The 24,470-nt window shown below is 42.0% G+C and overlaps 3 protein-coding genes across 3 annotated transcripts; all 3 read left to right on the top strand.

Annotated features, from left to right (window-relative positions):
• The first annotated feature begins 2,058 nt into the window (after positions 1–2,058).
• Positions 2,059–2,397, top strand: LOC117142223. Its single transcript, XM_033306065.1, is given in 1 exon segment — positions 2,059–2,397. A coding segment is annotated over 1 exon segment (339 nt).
• Positions 2,398–21,577: 19,180 nt separating this feature from the next.
• On the top strand, positions 21,578–22,891 carry LOC117143861 (protein app1). The gene is made up of 3 exons (XM_033308727.1): positions 21,578–21,593; positions 21,670–21,795; positions 22,026–22,891. The coding sequence occupies exons 2-3, from the start codon at positions 21,687–21,689 to the stop codon at positions 22,823–22,825; spliced, it is 909 nt and encodes a 302-aa protein (XP_033164618.1). The 5' UTR covers positions 21,578–21,593; positions 21,670–21,686; the 3' UTR covers positions 22,826–22,891.
• Positions 22,892–23,379: 488 nt separating this feature from the next.
• LOC117144414 lies at positions 23,380–24,362 on the top strand. The gene has a single exon (XM_033309555.1). The coding sequence runs from the start codon at positions 23,407–23,409 to the stop codon at positions 24,310–24,312; it is 906 nt and encodes a 301-aa protein (XP_033165446.1). The 5' UTR covers positions 23,380–23,406; the 3' UTR covers positions 24,313–24,362.
• The last annotated feature ends 108 nt before the right edge of the window (positions 24,363–24,470 follow it).

A 24,470-nucleotide genomic window follows, 5' to 3' on the forward strand; every position in this document is an offset into this window, starting at 1 on the left:
TTTTTCGTATTCCTTCGCTTAGGAGCAATGTTTTTGCATGCCAGTGAGAAGACAGACAATCAGGAATCGAACTCGATTATTTCGGATTTTCTTGCTTGGATGTTTTTATGGTTTTATTTCTTTATCTGCGGGGATTTAAAGTTTTATTGTGATTTAAACACTTGTTAATCGTGTGTGCATATGTCAATTCGCTGTCGCCTTGTTTGTATGTGTTTGCTGGGGTCAGACTTGGTTTTTGTGAGTCTGGGGACTAAGCTTATTTTGCCAGCCAGGGAAATGAAAAAGTTAAGCGGGCTTAGAAAAATGCTCTTGAGTTGTTAACACATTTGTTCGTCGTTAGATTGTTGCAGTTAAATCTACAACTTTAATGCCAGAAATGAATTTGGTGCTGGTTACATAGTATTACAACTTTAGATAAGATATTATTTTGTTAAATAAATAATAAATTCCGATGGAAAGTTAAAAACAAATTTTAATGTTCGTGCTTTCTGGTACAATTAATTACTTTGGGTATTTAGAAATATATCTGGAGAATATTTAACTAGTTCGACCTCCGAATTGCCTAATTGATTGATTCTGTTTCTACATTTTATGCAATTTGTGCTGAGCGGTTGTGTATCTAAGTCGAAATTTACATTCGCGTAATTTGTGTCACCACCAGCACCGTGGCACTGGCATCTGCAATCCATCGTTTCATTGATAAATTGTCCAGTCCGCGGAGATCTGGGCCAGTTATCTGGACAGGTTCAAGCCACTCAGCTGTGCTGGAGGCAATCACTTCGCTTCAATCTGCGGGTGACGACGAGCTCCTGGCCAACTCGAACTCCAGGTCCAGCTCCAGCTCCACTGCCACATCTGCTCGACTCCAGCCGGACGAACGATTGTAATCAAAATACAACAAATTAAGGGGAGAGGAGCGAGGAGAGTGTGCGTGAGAGCGGGCCGGGTACCTTTTTTAAAATATTTATTTATGCAATTATTTTGCAAGTAGCTCAAAATAAATAAATGAAATGAAATAAAATAGCAGACCCGGCTAACCACGTACCTGGGACGGGTTCCAAGTGCCCGGACACGACTTCAATTGACGAGGCAGTAAATTAAAATTTAAATTTATGCCATTCGCCAGTGGAAACTGCTGCCAGAAAGGCCGCACGGAGCCAAGTCGGTGTCCCGAAAACGGAGAGACAGGGCACAATTAGGTGCAGCTCAAGGTGCGCCCCAGAAGGCTTTCAGGTGGTGAGTAGACGTGGCCGAGTGACCAACGTCCGGCGGTGGGGATGGGGCGCGGTATCGGCCATGTCATCACTTCTATTGTCATCATCTCGCGTCATCTCTCTGTCAAAAATGTATTTATTTATTTGTGCATTGCAAATGCATTGCCGAGCCCTGAGTGAATCGTCATCGCGGCCACTCGCGGTGCTCACCTGCCAACAGGTGTTGTTTGAGCCCTCGCATACGCGTTTTGACCCAATTAGTTGTGGCCGGTTACAATGTAAGCGCAAAGTTTATGGCTCGTAAATGTCGTCTGTGGCCTGTTTTAATCATGTTGCATTTAAAACGGTCGACACTGAGTCGTATACGTAATGCATTGGACCACATAATTAGCATATGCAGTTTTTGAAGCTAAACTTTTAAAAAAATTTATAAAGATTCTGGCAACATGCGTGTAGATGTTGAAATCCCAAAATCGTTCATTTTTCTAGTGGTCTAACCACCTGGAAAACAATGTTTTAATTTTTTCTTAGAGGCTATTGCCTTATGGATATGTTTTATAAAAAGTGTGCTCGGTTTTTTTCAGTGCAATTTCCTGTTAATGTGTGAACCCGCAACTCGTTTCACACAATTTCAACCGCAAATTGCACGGCGATTTTCGCGTACGATTCGAGATACTGCCATTCTACACTAATTATAACTGTGAAGTTGTAAATCCACCAAAAACCAGGAAGGCCAGCGGAAACCACCCAGATCCGCTTGCGATACAAAGACATCCTCGACCGCCAAAAGGGGGCCATAAATGGCAATCAACAGACAATCAATGGGTTAAACCCTTTTTGCTTTATGATCCGAAAACAATTTAAGCTTTTATTTGTTTTTGATGCCACCACAACAAGTAATCAGGAGCCGCCAACCTGTCTTCCAAATGGTAGCAAATCAAATTGGCCAACAGCAAAGCAGGGCTTACCTGCCTGGACCGACCTGGAGCGTGGAGCTAAGTGCAATGAGCATACATCATGACCTGAAGTTGCATTTGGACACTGGCCGAGTACGAGTGCAATTGATGGATCACCGAAAACCGACTGCCCGCAATCGTTGCTGCTGCAGTTGCTGCAGCAGTTGCTGTTTGTGCTGCGGCAGTTACTGCAGCACTTGCAGTGGGACCCGCGCCAAATGAGTTGAGAAGCAGTTGCGTAAAACGAAACCAGCGATAATGATCATGCCAAGCGCAGAACGCGTTAAAGATTTCAACGTCGTCATCAGCAGCAAACAGAAGCGGCTCGCTACAGTGGGCACTCGCTGGAAGCATCCTCTCACCGACCAACACAGAAATGATGTAGTCGGGTATACAATTCACAATCCCATAAAGCCTTAGTTAAATTAAAAAAAATACATTTACTTGAGCTAAGTGCTTGCTAAATAAGAACATAATAAGAATTAAAAATGGATAAACCCTTTGCAAAATATCTTAAGACATTTTTAATAAAGTTGTACAGTTTGACTCAGAAAACTCAAGCTATTTTCTCAAAAATATTGAATGTGGATATTGTTTATGATATAAAACGATCATTGAACTATTACTAGATTTCACTGCAACTCACATCTGGAGTCTTCTTCAGCTCCTGACCCATCGGCGACCGGACGTAGTCGCTGGCCAAGTGCGATTGCAAATGCACGGAATTCTCATTGAGCCCCCATCCATGGTAGTCCTCCCCCCAAAGCAGCTGCCTCCCCCCCTTTCCATAGTTGGCCCGGCCATTAACGCGGCTTGGCACTTGGCTTTGGCGATCGGCTACCGTTGCTACCGGTTATTTCTTGGCCATCTCCATCTTCATCGGCCGGCACTTCTTCCTCAGAATACCGCCGAGTACCCCCTCCATCGCTTCCTCCGCTGATGAGTTTAGTGCCGCTCACTCGTCAATGATTTGTACTTTTTTCCCGGTGGCCAAAGCCCTCTGTCCGCTGCCTGACGAAAATCATAATAATCATAATAAAATGCAGCTATATCCATTTTAACACCAAAAATACGAGTATGTCTGGCTCCCGCCGCTCAGCCGCTCCGTGGGTGCTTATCGGTCGGGAGGAGCGGAGGACCATTGAAGGATTGGCGATGTCATGTCCATTTTGGCCCTTCGCACCTATGGAGAATGGCCTGTCGCACTAAACTCGGTGATTTGTGCTAGGCATCCACGGTAGCCACTTCTGGGTGGTTCTGGTAATTAAGTGTGCTTAACGTGCTGAAACTATGAGTTGAACTTCGTGCTAATGCTAATGGAAAGCTTCCTATTCGGTTTGAGATGTATGCTCATAATGGTGACCCATGAATAGCAATATGTGATGAAAATATAATACTGTTTTATTGCAAATCTCTGATAGAAACGTGTAGGCGTCACTAGGACCTGAATACCTAATCTTAGCTTTCTATCTTTTATAGTAAGACATAATGTTCTTACGCACATGCGAACGTGGCCAGATCGACACGGCTAGTGATCCTGATCCAGAATATACATACCCTATAGAGTCGAAAATGGTAGAAGGAAGCGTTACTTTAACCAATCTAGTATACCAGCGAGTAAATGGAGAGATAGAAACACTTTGTCATAGCACATACTTGTGTCTATGGCTAGTCTAAATCGCTTATAAATATATTACAAAATAGATTGAAAAAACCTACTACATTTTTCTTTTATCAAGTTTAGATTTCCAATATTTGGCTCATATTCTTCCCTGAGCATAATTGCGCACAAGATAAATAAACAAACCAACGAATATAAACACTTGTCGAACCGCAAAACAAATTTAGTTGTGTATCTGCATCTGCATCTGAACTTGTGTCTGCATCTGCATATTGATCTTGCAACTTTTCGCTGCTCCGTTGCAGCGATTGATGTTGTCAATCAGAGCAGATTTAAACGAAGGTTAAGAGTTGCATACGTTTAATCGGGCAGATCGGACTTGCAACAGAAATACGAACTGGGGTCCAGAGACCACAAGCAAGTCATTGAAGCGCGTAAAACGCGGCAAGTCCAGGATGCTGCAACGAACCCAATCCGAGTTGTCGGTAATGATGCAAGTTGCCCCAAGATGCAAGACGCCATGTGATAGAGATGCGGCGCCGCTGATTGCGATCGCCGAGCGTTTACTGTTCGCTGTTTGCATTTGTGTTGCAAATTTACAGCTCCATCAGCGGTCGGTCCGCAGGTTGCGGCTGCATCATTAGCCCCACCAAGGTCACGGCAGATCGATGAGGCAATCAGTTCGCGGGGCCAACGGCAAATGGCAACAAATTAGCCAAAGTGATGATGCGTTAAGTGGCCAAGTGGGGAAATCGCCAGTGAGGAAATTAGTTTTGGCGGTTGGCGGAGCAAGCACACAGGGTGTTAGGTCTTTCAAGGGAACGGCGCACTCGTCACATTGCTGTGACAGCTGCCCACACTCCTGGCCACTTTGTCTTTGGCCAATTAAAATCAAATTTCAAAATTTCAAAATGTTCCAAATTTTGTGCAAACTGATGACAGTTTAATTGCTGTCCTGACAGCTGCTTTCACTTAGGCACGAGTATCATCATCCGAGATCTGGAGCGAGCTGATATGGGTGTGCTATAGATGTCCCCGTCGATAAGGTCGCACTCTGCAAATTTTGACATTAATTACTCATCAAATTGTGGCCACTTTAAAAGCCCCGGCTTTTTTTTTCGAAAGTCATTGCCACTCCTCGGGCTTTAAAAGGGTTATCGTTAAGGGCGGCACAATTGTACATAATTGATGAAGCTCAAACACCAAGTGTTATGTATTTTGAGCTGTATTCTGTAAAGTTGTAAGAAATTATTTTTACGGACTAGAATATTTATTTATATACACATGTCTTTGCAGATTATTCCTCTCCTAACTATTCCCATTATGATTTCCTGGCCAGCTAGCTATTATAAACTCAAATCAAACTGCCCCGGTCAACGATTAGCCTTGAGAACGTCTTCGCGATATCATGTCCAGTCTCCCCAATTTATGTGGTATATGCAAATGGGCCAGACAGATAAACACACAGTTCCAGCTACCAATGAGCCGGCCCAGTGAACTTGGCCCAAACGCATTACCGTTAGAAGCGCCTAATTGCCCAAAGGGGAGCTTAATTTGCATGTGATGCCGCCGCGGGCAAAAGCCAGTAGCTCCAATAACTTCAAATTACAAATCATAATGCAGCAGCGCAGGGAAATTAGAATATCAAAATATTTTTTGTCTGCCGATCGGCGGCTACTGCAATTTGTTGGCGATAATCGAAATTGGCCCCAATCACGAAGGCCCCCAAATTGCAGACGATCGTCGCGAGTTCGGGAAACTAACTGTTCATCTTCGATTTTGCATAATCGCTGCGAATTGTGTGCTGCTGTGCCCCTGCTGCAGATCCGAACGATTGCATTAAACAGCAATTAACCTTAATTGATTGCACGATTATCGCCAAATACGGACAGACGGCGGTTTCCCCCCGTTGAAATTTCACTTTCGGGCCCTGTGCAATTGTGCGACTTCCGAATGGGATTACAGCCATAGCGCATAGAACTCGGCCCGCTCGTCTATCATTAGCATCAAAAAGCTATCATCATCATTACCCGAGCACGAGCTCACAGTTCACAGCTCACACCTTGCACGCGATGAGGCTGAATCCGGGCCGGATTCGATGGTGTTGCTGCTGTTAGATACACACGCAGGCAATAATCATAGGCCACTCATTGGGGCACGGAGGTGTTGCTCTGTGAAGTGCGGCATAATCAGTGGGCAGCATGCAACAACTATTTAGAGTTCTAGGAAGTGGCACATGGCTATGTCATCTTTAACTCAATGTAATTCGTTGTGGATACTCAACTGATGAAACCATTACGCAGGCATTGCGGCATATTATGCGAGTAATAGCAAGGAAGAAGTTCGTTAGAACTAGGAAAAGGTTTTTATTATAGAATCATAATAATGAAATTAGTATTTTGCAGTTCAATTGATGAGCAACAGCAAAGTTCCATTTACGTACTCGTAAGCTACAGGTAAGTTATCCCCTTTCCGATTGAAGGCTTTCAGCCGGCTGACATAAGTTGACAAACTTTTCCAGCCGCGGCAGTCTGATTCGCTCAATCGAGCGGCAACAAAGTTGGGCTCCAAATAGATATAAATATAAATCAATAAGCGAGCAAATGGCAAACGCTGCATGTAAGCACTAAATCAAAGTGTCAATACGGGTAACTGATACACTGGAGCGGAGCGGAGTCGAGTTGGCCAGCGGAAATTGAATTATGCCCCGTTGGACTGCCAGACTTCAGTCTGGACATGCATGAATGAGCGTTTGACTGAATGGCTGCTGTTGCCGCAGTTGCTGCTACTGCTGCTATTGCTGCTGCTGCTGCTGCTGCTGAGGTGGCTGCTGCGAATGTTGCTGCTGAAACCGCTGCCGCTTTGAGTGACAGACAGCGGACAAGTGGTGCTCGAATCGGGTGCAACCACTTTCGTTGGCCAACGGACATCGCCGACCGGCAGCGGTGACTGTGTGAATCTGTGGTATATTTGCTGGAGTCGGCCAAATCTAATGTCCACGTCTGAACGATTTCCTTTGCAAACCCGTTTCAGCGGGCATTAGATACGATACGCATATGCGATACTATGGTTTATGGTCCACAATTAAAATGGTGAGACGTGAGCGCACAGCCAGGGAAGTGGTTGTGGAGGGGTCGATTTCCCTTTAAAAAGACTCAGTGTAATTGAAAGAGAAATCCTTTATATTTTGTAATTGGAAAAGTATATAGTAATAATAGAAAAACCTATGAAACAATCCATTCTAATAATTGAGAGACATGGTTTCATTCCAAGCCTGGTTCCATTACTTGGCCCCCTTTTACTAAGCCTCTGTGCCCAAGTGCTCGACAAACGCATTAAATGAAAATTAGTTGCAATAACATGAAAATTCATAGCTTAATATAAGGCACACACACAAGCACACGCGGTAACGAGAAGTAGTTGTTGGCTGACAAAAAACTTTTACTTATACATTCGCCGATTGTGGCAGATTGACATGGGAAAATGGTTATAAAAGGACTGTGCGAAGTGTTGAGTTATGATCTGAGTTTTTGCGCAGTTCGGAACAATAAATAAGCTGATTGATTGTTGGCGCAATTTAATTGAGATGATACGTGGGTCCGACGTTGACAAATCCAATTACTGCCGATTTCCCATGATCCCATGTCGCAATATCGAATGAAAGCGAAAGTGTCGCTCATTTGAATACCTGGCTGTCTATCCGCTAGACTGACCACTTTCAATTATCTGACACGTTGGAAAAAAGTGTTTTCCGAAACGGAAGTGCAAAGTGTTGCAATTACACAGCCCAAGCGGTTGGAGGAGGGGCATAAAGTTAGCCAAGCAGCAACTGCCGGACAATTCGATTTAATAAATCATAATGCGTTTAGCCCGATCTAAAAAGGTCCAATTAGAGCCAAATAGGGCAAATCCAAGGGCTCTTATTAGTACGCAGATGCCAAACATATTTGGCCGACGATTCCGTCCTTCGGCAGACAAATATTTACCAGATATTTGCCCCACAGATTAGCAAAGGCTTGCGGTTGCTAACGGCGTTTTGGGGCACCCAGAGGAATCCATCAAGGGATCATCAATTCGAAGTGACGTATTGCGTTTTCGAAGGCCCAGACTCCAGAGCTCTGGAATGTGCGGACCCAGACCCCAAAAAATAATGCCTAACTAAGAGAACGAAGAGATGTTGGAAAAAAGCCAATAAAACATCAACACGAGCAGAATGATAACAACTAAGTAAACGTCTGTCACTCAGTCGACCTGGCCAGAATTTTGATCAGCCGAAAAGAGAAGATCAAAGGAGATGCACAGGAAGAAATATTTAGCATTAAGATCTGATAAATATATGGGAAGATATACAAATCCTAAAACTCATAATGGTAGTATAGACACATATTCTTGAATAGTCCCTCTGTTTCAGTTGCACAATCTTTTGATCGATTTTAGGGATGTTTCAGCGGTATCTCAGTTTTTACCAGTGTAAGCTCAGATCACATAGGTTCAAGGATCGAGAGTCTTCGATTGATGCCAACGGCAGCTGATCAAAGGCCCCCAAACTTGATTGAAGTCTGGGGGACACTGACGATTGCAGTGCAAATGATAATTTATTAGATTGCGATCTCTGGCCTGGCACAAAAATGTGCCAGTCGCGAATAGAAGATCGGGGCTCCTTTGGCATTTTTATTGAATTAATTTAACTCGTCGTTGTCTGCATTTCTAATTAAGCCGAATTAATCATGAGCATCCGATCCAGTCGGAGTGCACTAATTATGCGTAGACCAAACTGGGCTAACCGATCTGGATAGACCTTCCATCCTCCATCTTGAGTTGGTTTTCTGGGCCTCGGGAGCAGCTGCTGGCGGCAGTTTCAAAAGCGTTTTGCCAGCGCGACAATCGCGATGATGAGGTCCGCGATTATGATCAAACACTTGATACCGCAATCGCAATGGGAACTGGAACTTGCAACTGAGGCACAGCATTGTCGAGCTTTGAACCGGGCTCGATCGGGCTTTGAAGTCTCCGACACGCACGACACTCTTAATGCCACTGCTTAGCCTTTGGACACAGACGACGGCCTTGATGGGGAGCCCTCCTCGGTATTTGACCAAAAATGCCAGAACAGTTAGTAATATTTTGATGCAGACTGCTTATACTGCTGCTTATACCGATGGGAAAACATCGATTATGAATCAGAACCTTTCGGACCTAAGAACCCACTACGAAAATTCTTTACTTGAAACACTATTTTAATTAAGTTGCTTATGAGGAGTAATCAAAAGCATTTTTGTTTAAATAGTACATCAAATATTCTTCGCTGTTGCCTAATAATCTAATTCAGTTGGAATATGTTATCAAATTTGTCTAATGCTCCACGAAATACACCATTTAATTCCCATATAATCCAGTAGGTAATGCTGCAGCAGGCGGCTTTTATACTTGGTTTGGAGGACTCCCTGGCAGACTCATGTCAAGTTTTCTTGCCGGTATGTGTGTGTGTTTGTGTAACCTGCCCCTTTTTAAACCGCTTAATAAAGTCACTTAAGTCGACCTTTTGACTACGTTACAATTGACACCCAGCACAAACACACGCACACAATGGCAGGCGGGGTGTTTGTGTGTTGACAAAAGTTGTTTTGGACCCCGGGGTGCTGCCATTGTTGCTTCTTTTACAAGACATGTATACACAAAGGGATGGATCGCGGGGTGGATCGAGGGGGGACAGCGTGACAGGCTGTCTTTTGTTGCGGTCAACCGGAAAACTGCAAAACATGTCGCCCGGGCCGCGTCCTCCCTTGTCCTTGTCATAACGACGGCGGGCTAAAAAAAGGATCAGAAACAAGTCTGTCAAGTTTTCAGCTTACAAAATACCTGTCGCCGCTGGATGTTTGCTATGTGTGTGTTTGCAGGCTACTCAAATGTGATAAATACGTGCAACATAAAATTGTGAATCATTAATAAAAATGGGGGTTGCAACCCCCATGCTCTCCGAGCCTAAGCAAACAGGATAACTTCGTCCTGGAAGTCCATTCCGTTCTGGCGAAAACATTTCGCCGTAGTTGCGGTTCAAGTAATTTGTACAATTTTTCAGCCACATCATGTGTGGCTCTATCTTCTCCTTTGCGGCAATCTGCGCATCATCATCATCATCAGCAGCAGCAGCAGAGGAGTCCTGCGATATGCTGGCCCACATGATGTCCTTCTTGTTGGTCATTATGGTCATTAAGCCCCTTGCCATTCGCATCTTAATCCCCGGCACACAGACAACCGTCCTCCAAGTCCTTTATGACGAATTGCCGGAATTGTTACCTTTAATTTGATCAGATTTTGTGAGTTGGAAAAATGAGCGACGCATTAATCCTATAACTGTCTAGAATATTTAGGTCAAATTTAAGGAGGTGAAGCTGTAAAGCGTATCCTTGAAACTCTTAAAGCTTAAGCGTGCATAGGATTAATTAAAATGTTAATGCCACGTACTCAGGGCTTAACCTCATTTATAGAAAGTCACCTCAGTAAATCCTACGTACTTATTTTAATTTATTTTCCGCTGGCCTCAAAAATGCTCTCCCTCCATTTTCCTTATAATTTATGAGGCATATGTTACCTGGCAAAAGTTACTATGACACAAGGTGGATGTAATCTGAATAAAAACGCCGGGAAATCCAAACAATGCTGTTGAAATGCCACTGCTACCTTTTACAAGCAAAAGAATTTCACGCTGATTTATTCGCCTTCAGAGGTATGACAAATGTAGCATGGAAATAGAAAGAATTCATATTAAAAAGCTAAATTGTGGATTTACCCACAGAATTGGACATTAAAGATGGTGTCCACCATCTGAGTTCATTGACATTCCGCACAGATGATTCACGCGGCACTTGACAAATGAATTAGCTCAATTCACTCACAGTGCGATACAATGCATGTCTCTCAATGGCAATGTCAAAGTGTCAGCAGGCTGAAGTCAAAATAACAGTAGACAGAACCCACCGACAAGCAAACAAGTCACACAAACAATCAAGGGCTTCCTGCTGAAACATTGCAAACTTCCGACAGGCCAAGAACATGGAACCATATGCCGGCAGTGTGGGCAGCGACCCCATCATCAATACTCCGATCCGCAATCCCGGCCAGATGCACACAAAAAAATATATTTTACTATAATATAATATAGCAATTTTGAAATTTGGTATATGTTACTGTGACCCATAATCCATGCAACATTTCTTGAGATTTACCTTCTTCTTGAAAATACGAAAAGTCTTTATAATCCCTATACTACCATTTCTTTTCGTTCAGTGCACTTTCTAAGGAGCTGGTGTAGTTGAAATATTTTTGGTGATTTATTTGGAGCGCGTAGTTTGTGGCATGTTCGCTGCCGACAAAAGACGAGCCAGCGCCAATAAACAAATTGCCGACGCATTTTGTCAGCCCTTACGGGGCCAGGATTATGTTAAACAGTTCGCCAGGGCCCCAGGAACCCGTCCGTCCGCCAGTCTGTCTGTCGAGACCCTCGACTCCAGTCTTTGGGGGTCTCATTGTCAGCGGAGGACGAGTTGGGCGAGTGATTTAAATGAGCGTCTTTGGAGCGCCACTTAATGTGTCATTGAATTTAAATCAATTTGCCGCTGTGTGGTGTTTAAATTGCTTTGAAGCATTCCTTAAAATGATCACAGTAAAAATAAAATCAGGAGGTTATATTACTTAGTGAAATAAATAAAATATATGAACAAAACACGAATTGAACCATGAATAAGGATTTTTAGATTTTTCTTCAAATTTGTAAATTATTGAATGGCCAGAGGGAATTGTGTTAAAGCATTACTGGGTTAATGCATTAGCTTCGTTGACATCTTGTTCAGCGAAGATCGCACATACGCCCCATGTGCTGGCTGTATGCATAACCCGCTACAAGAATCTCCAGCCGAAGGAATCGTAGACAAGGCAATCTATTCACATTATTGCCGCCCGTCCCTGGCCAACTTTTCGACGACAGTAGCGCCCCCAGTGAAATAAATCACAGAAATATGTCTTTCATCTCGGCGCCTGCAGTTTGCAGCTTTGCAGTTGCGAGTTGGCCGTCTTCAGTCTTCTGGTTTCTTCGGTTGGTAGCAATCACTGCCGAAGCGCCTAAATGCAGGCCATACATCATCGCACATGCCAGATGGCCAGCCACGCCCCGTTCTGACTGTTTGTCGCCTTAATTACTAGCCAGCACCTCACAATATTTGTACAGCAACTGCAGAGAGAGGAATTTTAGATATGGAATTATGAAAGAAAAATATTAATTAGGTCATAAAATGAATTTTCTATTGATTTCGAAAATTGAAGAAAATGAAGCCTGTAAAAAAGTATTGTCTTAACTGTTAAATTTAGTTAGGCCACCTATACTTTATTAACTTATAAGTAATATTTTGCATTTTTTTCTGTGTGCAATGTAATTCTTCCATTTCGACTGAGATTCTTGATGAATGAAAGGCGCCCGAGATTTAGAGGGGACTTTGAGGGGTCTTGAGGGGGGGATTCTGAGCCCCTATGATTGGTAGCTAGATCATTTGTCAAGGAACTGCATAGAATGCACACCCTGGGGTCACAGCGGAAGCTGTAATGAGTTATTTGAGGCAATTAAATGGCAACGTTTCCCCAGGGTTTTACATGTCTCCTTTTCCCCCCTACACCACGCCATTTTCTCCCACGTAAGTTTTGGATAACCGCTTTCACAGACACAATGTACCTTGACTTGATAAACCACTAAAAATAATTTACGACTTTCTTAGGAATTTAAATTTCAACGCCATTGCCAGCTCTCTCTTTCTCTCCCTCTCTTTCTCCCTTTATATGCCCTCTCTTTCTGGCCACCCCATGTTGGTGCTCAAATACTTGAGATACTTTTTTAACCGCACCGCGAAAATTTATGCGCTGCATGTGTGTTTGAGTAGGGCTCACAACAACCTGTTCCGAACGCCTCACCCACCCGATACAAGCTATACACTTGAAGAAAATACACATCTTAAACTCACATATTAAGTGTTTAATAATACTTTATTACATTACACCTTATAGAACTTTCAAATTGCTCAATTATGAAATGGTCATTTCATGATACTTTTTCAGGAACTACTTACATATGTAATTATTGGCTTATTATAATTTTTTTTAATTTTTGATAAAAGATTTTTAGGTTTTTTTCTATTCATTGTCTTAAGAACTTTACAGTGCACTGCAAAATACACTGTGAGCCTCTTTATTTCCGCTTAGATAAGTTTACTTCATAAGCGACACTAAATTATATGCCAAGAATGTGTTCGCTGGTCGCCGTTTCTGGTAGACATCTTGTTCATTGTTGTTCCTCTTGTTCTGCCACTGTTATTGTAATTTATGCAAAAATATTTTCGTCTGAAAAATACTCTTACTGGTGCATGTACTTTCGGGCTGGTCTCCATTACAGGCAGCCTTGGCTCCTTCTCCAGATGTGAGAGATGCGACCGCCTTATCCACATCCATATCTGTTGGGAGCAGGGCACGTACACGAAGTAGTTTTGATAAATGCTTAACTTGGCCCACAAGCGAGGGAAAGGGTGCGGCGAGATAATAAAATACACGTATACGGGTCTTGGCTTTAGGGTATTGGAAGTCTGTTTGTGACGACATTCAGAAGTCCAAGTGTTGGGAAGTGTAGTGTAAAGTTGTTCTTAAAATGTTTTTAAGAAAAAGAACGACAAATTATAAGAAGGAATAACATTAAATGTTCACCTAATTGAAATTAGTCGAGTTTTAACATCTGGCTAAGCCTAATGAAGCCAACAAAACCACGCTTGGCCAAACAAAATAAATGCTCCCAATTTGCAACGAAAGAGACTCATGGTGTCTCCGCAGGACAAAAACCCGCTTTCAGCCAGTGCAATCCCAGAATGCAATTTCCCAAATAAATCGCAGTTCAACCCCCGAAGCGAGGCAACACGAACGATTTGTGCCCCGGTGGGCGTTGCCCAGAGCGAAAATTTCGATGACGAGTGTCCTTGCAGCGTCTGCAAATCTGCATAGACGTCACCTCCCTGATGGAGGAGAAATTTTCGGCTGCGCAAGTCTCTAAAAAGGGGAGCCACGCCCCTAGCACTGGTGCAACAAAAACAGCAAGTTCAAGTTGAACGGGGTGATTTAATAAACGGACTTGCAAAAAAGCACGGAATCTGAAAATGTGCAATGTAAATAGCAAACAACAAAGTTGACATTGATATCGCCGTGTGATAGCGAAAAAAAGGCATACATGCACGGTTGTAAGCGGGAAAGTTGCTTAAATGAAATTATTGCTGAGATACTTTGTAATCACATTATCATTTCCTCTTTTTGATTGTTGTCATATCCTTGGGCCCTTTAAGGCGCATTCTTGGAAGTGTCAAAGGTATGTACGCCTGGAACCAAAAAGGTATTCTAATCTAAGATTCATTCAAGCCAAATTTCGTGACTTTGTAATGATAGAATTACCAAGCTATTCTTTTATGCTCTTACAAAGGGTCTGTGTGCCTTGAATGTGGGGCCTGAAAATTGGTTAATAAAATATATGTATCAATTGTTGTATATTTCATTCAGTAGAATTTATCTAAACTGCACATTTTAGTCACAATATATTAATGTCTTATTATTGTATTGTATTATGGTAACAATATTTTAGAATATTATTTAATAATTAAGCTTGTTAATATATTTACATACCGGACGAAAGTCTCACCAACTTTGGTAAATCACGAAGGCATGATGTAGTGTTTTCCTTTAACTGTTGGTGAAAGTATACATTACTTAGTTAAATATTAAATACTTTGGTCAACGAAATGTTATAAACAATTAATGTTCAGGTAGCGTCTCGGTTTTTAACGTAGTATTACGTTTTTGTAGTTGGCTTAATAGAAATAGATTAAATATTTAAGATATTATATTGCAAAAATTCCGTATTTAAATATCTAGGTTTATATGTAAAATTTTTAAATTAAAAAAAAAAATAATGTAAGCTTGAACCAATACGTTATAAAGCTTTAAGAATAGATTTATAATTTTTTAATGTTTAGAGATATATTTGTATTGATTTAATTTTTTATATATTGCACGTCTCTATCAAACATTCCGGCCTTAAATAAGTTTTTTCATGTGTTATCTTATAAATAAGATGCAAAACTTTACAATTATTTGATATTTCTTGTATAGATAGATAAAAAACCATTTGAATTGAAGTGACCATAGGGTATCAGTGATATTGGCCACGGTTTTTTGCGCAGCCTTTTACCATGTGATCCCCCCCTTTTAGGTTCCCTCAGTGCACTCCAGCCAGCTGAGCAGCCCACCTAGACATCGGTGGCCGTTCCGCCGCTGTGACTAATATGGCACCGACGTGGTGATGGCTTGGACTCTTGCTACTCCTACTGGCCAGCCAGCACTATAATCAAGCCATGCACTTTGCAGCTATTAAGCCATAAAATCCGCGGGGAGCGAGGAGACGCGGTGTCTCTGCATGCGGCACCGGCTGCAGAGTCTTTTCTCCGGCCTGGCTTTTAATTATTGTTTACATTAAATGGTCATGAGTCCAGCGCTCTGCAGAAGTCGAGGCATTGGGCGTAATTCGCGTTTAAGCCGAGACCACTACCGTGTACTTAAACTGCGATTAGGCCTGGTCAGACTCTCTTCTCGTAATTAACGTGAGGCGGGGGGTCGACGGCGATCGTTGGGAATTACTGTAAGAACTTCTGCGATTTGTGGGGCAACAGGTCACAACGGAGATTTGCCAAAATAAAAAATATACGAACGGGGTAAAATTTAACATCCAACTTCCTGTCCTCCTTTAATTCGTTTTTAAAAGTGGCAAAGTTTTTAATTAAGCACTTGAAGTAAAGGGCTATGTGCGCCATCATCATCCTGTGAAATTTTGCACACGTCATTTCCCGCTCTGCATGAATTTGCATTTTCCGAGCTCACCAGCTCATTTCAATATCCTTTCGCTTGTTTTCCCTGGGTAAACGTTGTGGGGTAGTTGGCTTGCCAAGAGCTAGACGAACGGAAGTCATTTGTTTAATATGCGCCGACATTATCCTTTATTATGGCGGTTTGCGTTTCTGTGGCTTATGAACTGGCACAGCCTCGACGAGGAATGAGGTAGTGCTGGGTGGTCGGGGTCGATTGGGTCTGCTGTGCAAATTTAAATTTGGTAATGGTCCTGGCACTTTTTGCCAGGGACTGTAAAGCAAATAAGTACTTTTGGATTCTAAGGCTTGGTAATATGCCTATCGATTGAATCGGTTAAAGCAATTTATTTATTACTGAAAATCATCACTCAACCCCTTAGCCCTTATTGCTTTAAATCTTCGTGGAGAATGACTCCCTTTCATAAATATCTTGTATCCTTGAAGGCTCAATATCTTCAAATCGTTTTATTGCTATGTTATTGCCAATTTCACACCCGAAGGGGAAAGTTTTCCCAACTTGGGAAAAACTTGTCTGAATTATTCAACAGAAAAAAAAACTATTGAAAGTTTGAAAGTTACTCGTCAAAAAAAATTGTTCTATATAAAATTATATAAATTATATTGGTATGATTATAGCTATATAAATTAATATTTACCAGGATTTATCACTCTATCCAGTTAAATAATTAAAGAAATTCTCTTGTCTACGAAAATATATTGTTTTATTTGCTTCGCTGTCTAGCAAATTATATTCGCATTTGTCGCGCTTTTCCAACTCCAACGACACACTTTAGCATATCTCCAGATTTTCATATGTCTTGGATACACCCACTCCCTAGTTGCCATCCCCAAAAATGCTCGAGTCCTTGCCTTCCTTTCACAGAATCAGGATCTTTCCTCTTCGACTCGGCGCACATAAATCATTATTGTCGCTGCGTTTATTTTTGACTTTGACAGGACTACCACTTATGTGTTTATGTCGGCGTTGAGAAGGAGAATCTGAGCAGGAAAATGGGATGGGACACCCAAGGAGAATGAAGAATAGTAGAAGACGTCTACCAATTCATTCTTATTCTCAGCAGTAATATTTGTTACTTCTTTAAACATTTCAATAGAGAAAATATAGGCAATCCCTTCTATCTTCTTTCCTTAAAAACCGCGTCACAGTTGACTTATATTATACTAACATATCGATTTATCGTACTTAGTTGCAAAAGCTTTTAGTCCTTGGGACTGTTAAAAATGTTAGACATTCTAGATTTTACATTGAGCTTGTTTTCATATCCCATTTAACTCAACATTACCTCTCCGGACTTGTCCACTAATTTCTACAATCTCGACTTCGGACAGTTTAATTAATACATTTTATAAATCACATCCCGGCCCATCTTTAGCCACGATAAGGGCTGACTTACTTGCAGCCCCAACTCCACAAGGACACATACAAATTTGCATGCCGGACATCGCCGGACATTTGCTAAATGACCACAACACTTAGGGAGAGATTTATTTGCTCTGGCTGGCTAGGGTTTCATTGTAGCCAAGTTGGTGTTTACTTTTGAGTCAACGCACACAAAAATAGAGATATAATTGAAAGGGGTCTCCGCTCGAATTTTACACACTTCATTTAGCCGCTGGCCATTGCCATTGCCTCATCCCAGCAACGACCTTCCGGATTGCAAATTGTGGGCGTTGATTAGTTTGCTTAGCTAAAAAATCAACCCAACTGGGAAGCATAAAGTGTGCCCTGACAAAAGTTATGAGAGGAAAGAGTTATTCGCAATAAATTTAAGTGCTGGCTGGACCGGCTGCAAAAAGCGAGCACTGGAAGTTACAGTTTCTAATTTATGACAAATGCACATGCCCGTCTTGAAGTTTTTGGCCTGACCAGAAACTCGGCTGAAATCTGGACTGGACCAAGCCCAGGTCCAGCCCACCTCCATTTGTGTATCGTCACTCGAGGAAACTTATTGGGCGATGGGTTTTGCGGTTTCGAAATGCGGCAACTCGATTTCCAATTACTAAATTTGCATGCTCGAGTGTTGCGTAAAACGTGGGTTATAGTTTCTAAAATGTGCGGGCATTTGCTATGATAAATGGCACAGCAGGCGATGCCTCAGAATGGGATGCCAAGTTAAAATTTGAAAATTAAATTTGGCGGCTATGAAAGGAACCACTAAATTCATTTAAACTTTATTATCAATAAAATCTATAGAATACTGTTAAGTTGTGGTGACAAGCAAATTATATTTTAATTAATTATACAGATTAATTTCTCGAAAATTGACTTTAATTATGCTTGTCGTTGAAAAGAATTCAAGGGATAGAAATGGCGACCCCATATTCTTGATCAGGATTAATGTTAAGCATGCAGATTTTAGTGCAAGTTTTTTAGACTACAACACCCACAATCCGAACAAAACAGTCAAAACATAATATTGAAAGTGTTTTATTTAGTATTTTATTATTTATCTTGGCAAATTTTTTCCGATATAGAAAATTATTTGAAACTTCTGCTTTGCACTCCCACTAGCTGAGTAACGGGTATGTGATAGTCGATGAACTCGTTCATAGCATTCTCGCTTGTGCTTTTAAGGCTTTCAAAAATTTTATAACACAAATAATGTTTCTCAACTTTAGGTCCTTTCCGTATCTAAAACTTGAATTATCAATTGCAATCTCAGTCACGCCTCTTGACAAAGTTGGGCACTCTGATCAGTGCCAAAAACTATTTTCAATTACAATACAAGCTCCTGGAGAAGTGACTTGGGGCAGAAGGAGCTGGCATCCACCATTTAATCACAGCATGTGGTCGGAATATCAAATTTTAGTATCGAAATCGAATAACTCACTAGTCGAAATGGTAGAAGTCAGCAATTATCTAAAAAGCGAGCAGCGGCGACATCCTGCGAAAAGGATAATAGTGCTGAGGCCAGCAATTTGCACGGACCAATTTGGAATGTGTCCCGCTGCTGGCATATTTACACAGAAACATTTCCAAACATGGCAGAAAGAAGAGCAGGCCATAAATCACTCCACTGGGCACAAAGGCCGAATTCCAAAAGGATGTGAATTATATACAAATGATTTGACATGGCCAGAACATCGGGGGTTGCATAGCCAAAACATATTTCAGTAGCCGCGGAGACGATGCCAAGGTTCAAGATAAACGCAGCTGACAGATACAAAAATCTGGGTGCGCCAAGAACCTTTGAAATCTATTTTCTTTTAAAATGACTTGTGGCTTAAATTGCTAACCTATGCTCAACATAGGTGTTTACTTTCGAAAATTTCATTTCTGGATTGCCAAAAATTTGTTATATTAAATTTTTTTTAATTGATTTATAAACTTATAAAAATACCTGTTGTAGTGCTTAATTATATTGTATTTGGATTGGAAGGTACCGTCAATATTTAATTATTTAAAGAGGTTATAGCTAAAAAAAGTCACGAATTTAAATTCAATTTCTTTGCGTTGAATTTATTAAAAAGCGCTCCAACTTATTTAGCCATATTCGATGCGAATCAGTCCTAATTACCATTAACATTCTGGGCTGGCCAGCATCTGAATTTCCAATTCGGCCTGAAACAAGCTTTCTTTGTGCGCATTTTAATTGCCTCGAAGACTCCTGGGCCCCTGACATCGGCTATTAATGAAATGCTTTTTAAATTATGTCATTAACATTGCAGCCTGTGCCGTCTAGGACTGGTTTATCTCGTCCAGAGCCTGGACTCTGGATAATTATGGCATATTTTTATTGGCTTGCCATCGAATCGGAATTAGATGCTTGTAAATAGCTCACAACAATTATTTCATTAGGTTCTGAGCCGGCCGGCCAACCAAGTGGGATTTCCAAGTAGAACCCCAGGTCCGGGAGCTCCAGGATGATAAACTGCTGGAATGGAAGGACGTGGCCACAGGCGGTCGCGGTCATATTGGCCCTATTATAAATGACTGGATGTGAACCGCCTGTCATCTTTTATCTTTATTCCCGTGCATTTTCGGCGGCAGGCGGCGTGTCTGCACATTTTCCGATTCATATTTTTTCGCCAGCCAGCTCGATGACGATAATGGCGCTTGCTTGCAGGCCCACTGACGTTTCTAACAAAGTGACTCGCATTAAGGATAATAGAGGCAACTAAAAGCAAGCCACCACAACATGAAACAAAGCAGGCCGCAGCCGAGAGGATTCGGAGGATGAGCCGGCGATGACTGCCAGCGATTTGCGCATCATTATCCCTGCGAGGAAGGGAGGACTTTCGGCAGAGGTCCCTGGCCCCAAGATGTCCATCATCAGCCAAAAAGAAGAGCTGCACTGCCTCCTGGCCGCATGTCCTGGAACATCCTGCCTCTGATGGTTTCGTCGTCATCTAGCACGGAAAGAAATATAAAAAACCCATCTCTTACATTTTCTAGATAAAGATATAGTTTAAGTTTTTTATTTATTTTAATTGAACACCAACAGAATTAAAGCATTTGAACAATTCTCCTAATAAATGGTTCAAAAGGAACAGTTTTGGAGTCGTGATTTATGATTTTTATTCTTACAGTGTGACGTTCAAGGAATGATTTATCGTTGCCCAGAGGACTCAAGTGTAGCACCCCAAAAGCTAGAGAATGTCCTGCAATTGACAATTGTCCATTGTGTTTAAGGAGAAGATCTCGCCCTTATCCTGCCATTTTCTACCTCCATTGACCAAACCTGGTCACGCCGGGAAACTAAGAAAATATTTATTAAGCGAATTAAAGTCGCGTCTCACAAATTGCCGGCAAATCCCCCGAATACAAATGACTGGAGATTTCTCATGGCGAAACATTTGATGCAGGTCACTTCGACACCGAAACGGTTGCCCCATGACTCGGCAGCTTCCACTAACGAATTATGCGCTCTAGCGCCTCATGTTCTCCGGCCAAATCTTCTGTCATCATTAGTCAAAGCTTTAAGCCGATTTAATCAATAGCAATTGCCGCCGAAAAGGGAAATATCTCTACTGGCTCGAGTGTTAACACAAACTGAATTGCGTGTCCTGCAGGGCTGGTCGAAAAATTATGAAAATTAAATAGAGCCTCACGTGCCACATGCCAGACTTTTCCCCCGAGTTGCCAGCTGGTCCTGTCGCTTCAAATTTTGGCCAACATATTGCAGAAATGGAATTCAAAAGGGCGGCCGAAACACTGCCACTCATTAACCAATTACCGTTTGCTCCTCTTTACATGTTCCATTTTATTTTTTGGTTTTTTTTTGCCAAGTTGCGATCTTAAATCACACCACTTTAAGACGGGATAATAAGAACATTTTGGATTGGCCATTATGTATTCTCTGCCTTATTGGTGTTGTTACGACTTGTTTGACAGGCGGACGAAAATGCGAGCTAAACCGAGTGAAAGCCACTTCAGCGAAACAATACAAAATGCATTAGCAAAAATCCTTTAAGTTCTGAAAAATAATGCAATCTATTTAAAGAGTAAAATATATTCGGAAATTTACATACATAGTAAGATACCGTTGTTGATATTACACGAAATAAATGATTTGCCAAAGCTTTCTTCAGTATGCTGAACAATTATTTCACAACTTTTATAAGTATTTATTATGATTTTACGATGCTGACGATTTCGTTGTATGTCCACCAACCTTAACATTGCCAAGAAAATGAATCTCTTATATACACTTTCTGGGTTCTCACATTCATACAACAATTTATAAGACGCCAAGCGTGTTAATGAGCGTTTCATGTGCCGCAGAAATATAAATTAAAGCGAGTAATAAACATACGCCATTCGACAAATTTCGTTAACTTTCCCAAAAGCAACTGTATAAATATTTGCAAAGTCGAAACAACATTCTTCGCTAGCGACCAAGTGAGTCAACCGAGACATTATTGCGATCAGTTACCGTCTGAACGCCGATTTATCCAAATATACTTGACGATTCCAGTATTTGGTTCACTAACCATGGCTAATCGCAATCTGGTTAAAGTTTTTCTGTTCGTAACATTACTCGGCCTAAGTCTAATGCCATTTTGCCAGGCACATCCAAAACGCGGTCGTAAGCGGGCCTTTGGTAAGTGATTAGGTAGAACTTACAACATTTAAACAGCCCAATCAGTCAATGTAAATTTTCTAAAAATGTTTAAAGTTCACATAATTGGACTCTGTGAAGGATATGAAATTGGCACAAGAATATAAAAATGTAAAACATTTTACCTCTTAAAATCTTGCCTAATATCACAAATTCCTTTAATAACAAAAGATTTTTAATTTCGCCACATCTTATTCTTTATCCATTCGCAGGTGTGGGTCTTCTGGGTGGAGCTTTAGCTGGCGCTGTCATAGGCAATGTTGTGGCCAAGTCTCGTCAGGCTCCCGCTGCCGCTCCTGCTGCTCCGGTAGCAGTAGTGCATCATCACTATCCGCCAGGTGCTCCACTAGCCCCTGCTCCTCCATCCCAGCCAGATCCCAAAAAGATGACTGTCATCGAAACTGGCACACCCGATGCTAACGGATGCTACACGCAAACTATTCGGGAACCCAATCCCAGTAATCCAAAGTCCTACACGGAGACACAGCACCTGATCTGTCCCACGTTGCAGCAGGCCAACCAGCCAGCACCAGCAATCGCGCCAAGTATTGCCCAGGTTCCTGTGATGCCGCAGCCTTCACCGGTTTTCCCTGCGGTATCTCCAGCTGCTGCTCCGGCCAATGTTGCTCCAGCGGCTCCAGCTCCAGCTGCTCCAGCTCCAGCTGCTCCAGCTCCAGCTGCTCCTATTGCTCCGGCTGCCGTAGCTGCCCCTGTGGTTCCTGTTGCTCCAGCTGCCCCTGCAGTTGTTCCTGTCGCTCCTGTCGCCCCTGTAGTGGTTCATCCTGCTCACCCCGTGCTCGTCCATCCGGCAGCCGTTCCAGTGGCTGCTCCAGGTCCGGCCCCGATTGCTCCCGCTGCTCAGCAAAATCCTGGTCAGCCCCAGGTCATCCTACTCTCGAAGAAAACCGTTTACTATCCCAAGAAGCGATCATCTGCGCCCACACTCAATACTCCGCAGGGAGTGCTAGCAATGCTAGTGATTTTCTACTCTATCAAGGCTTTTGCATTTTAAGTCCCTATCCGGTTCAAGATTATAATTAATTTAAGATACAAAACTTTTTTTATTGACGGTCTTGTTTTTTGCACTAATAAAACTTTGTAAATGTAAAGGGAGGTGTTTTGGGCTCTAGATCGTATCTGTAAAGTTTGAAAAAAAGCACGAAAAACTGCATTAGAATATTTAATTTATACGATATAAAGGCAATACTAAAGCGCTATTATAGAATATTTAAGTCTCTGGGCTTTTATGGAAGTTACAGGAACTATTGCAATACGATATATCAACGTTATAAAAGTTAAAATACTTGATTTGTAAAACTAAACACGTTTTTCCACTTTATCTACATCGATTGCCACCTACCGGTTGGTAGCAGAACTTATTATACACACGTCAAAAAAAATTTTACATCCTTTGGCGCCATCTATGTATATGATATTTTCAGCTATGCATTGTGTGTTTCCCACCTTCACATATAGAGTTTATTATGGACATCTGTAAAAACATTGTAAAATAATAGAGATTGTCTTCCTGATAGAATCATGTCAAAGTAACCAATTGAATTTTCAGACATTTGTGTATCTTTTCAATCGAAAATGTTTGCTACACCTAGAAATAACTCCAGTGACGGTCCTTTGTGCCACTCCACTCCAAGATCCGTGAAAGGCGATTCCCAATTCGAGTCCAGATATGGAGCGAGGCTGCCCAGGAGTATCTATGGATGGTATCGTGTCCTCGTATTTAGCACGGATCGTCGGTTGACATTCAATCGAGTGCTGCGGCGTATTCGCTGCATCCTGACCCCCTTGAAGATATATCCCCGTTATAAGCACACAGGCGGGGAACAGGATACGGCTGAGAGCTCCTGGGCCCGCTTCACGTTCTTCGTAAACAGTTACGACGTTGCGAGTGCTTTGTTCCGCCGTGGATGGGTGGATAATCAAATCTGGTTAAGAGTCAGTGACCGAATGCCTAAGATCTGGATCAACTCAGTCGTTCGGCTGCAGTTGACAAATCTGCTATTGAATAGGTATGATCCAGAAGAGCGCAGCCTGGATCTTACGCTCTTTTACAAAGATAGGGCCTTGTGTGGGGAGTTCTTCGCCCTCGCGGAACCCAACTGTATGAGCACGGTGCTCGGGATTGTGGACAGGGAAATGCCGGAGCTGGAACGTTTAATTTTGGATAGGAATCACCTGACCAATATGTGGGTCTTCAGACAAGTGGAGCGGCGCTTTCCACGCCTTCATAGCATATCCTTGAAACACAACGATATCGAAAACATATATTCATTGCGGGACTTACAGTCTCTTCCCCTAGCCGAACTGAACCTCCAGGACAACCCTTTGCCCGCTGGTTACGAAAAGGAAGTGCTAGATATTTGGCCAAGTCTGCAGGTGCTCAACAAAATTCAAGTGATGCCCTTCCCGGCAATGAAGCAATTAGTTGAAAGAGCGTTGCAACATACGGGCACCAAAAGGGAGTACTTCCGTTTCTTTTAAGTTCAATGATCTCTGTATTCGTTTGAGATGTTTATATGTTGTGAGTTCATATGTTGTCCTAATATAAATTGTTTAATATAATTTTTTACAATTCGATAAATAATCTTCCCTTAGTATTTCCTACTGACATGTAGGGACTTTTACATAAAACCTTTGAT

Source organism: Drosophila mauritiana, chromosome 3R (assembly GCF_004382145.1).
Source record: "Drosophila mauritiana strain mau12 chromosome 3R, ASM438214v1, whole genome shotgun sequence".
Taxonomy (NCBI): domain Eukaryota; kingdom Metazoa; phylum Arthropoda; class Insecta; order Diptera; family Drosophilidae; genus Drosophila; species Drosophila mauritiana.

Coding starts and splice junctions, on each gene's coding strand:
- LOC117144414 (XM_033309555.1), top strand. CDS start 23,407: ATGTTTGCTACACCTAGAAATAACTCCAGTGACGGTCCTTTGTGCCAC.
- LOC117143861 (XM_033308727.1), top strand. CDS start 21,687: ATGGCTAATCGCAATCTGGTTAAAGTTTTTCTGTTCGTAACATTACTC. Junction 21,796..22,025: donor CGGTCGTAAGCGGGCCTTTG/GTAAGTGATTAG, acceptor ATCCATTCGCAG/GTGTGGGTCTTCTGGGTGGA.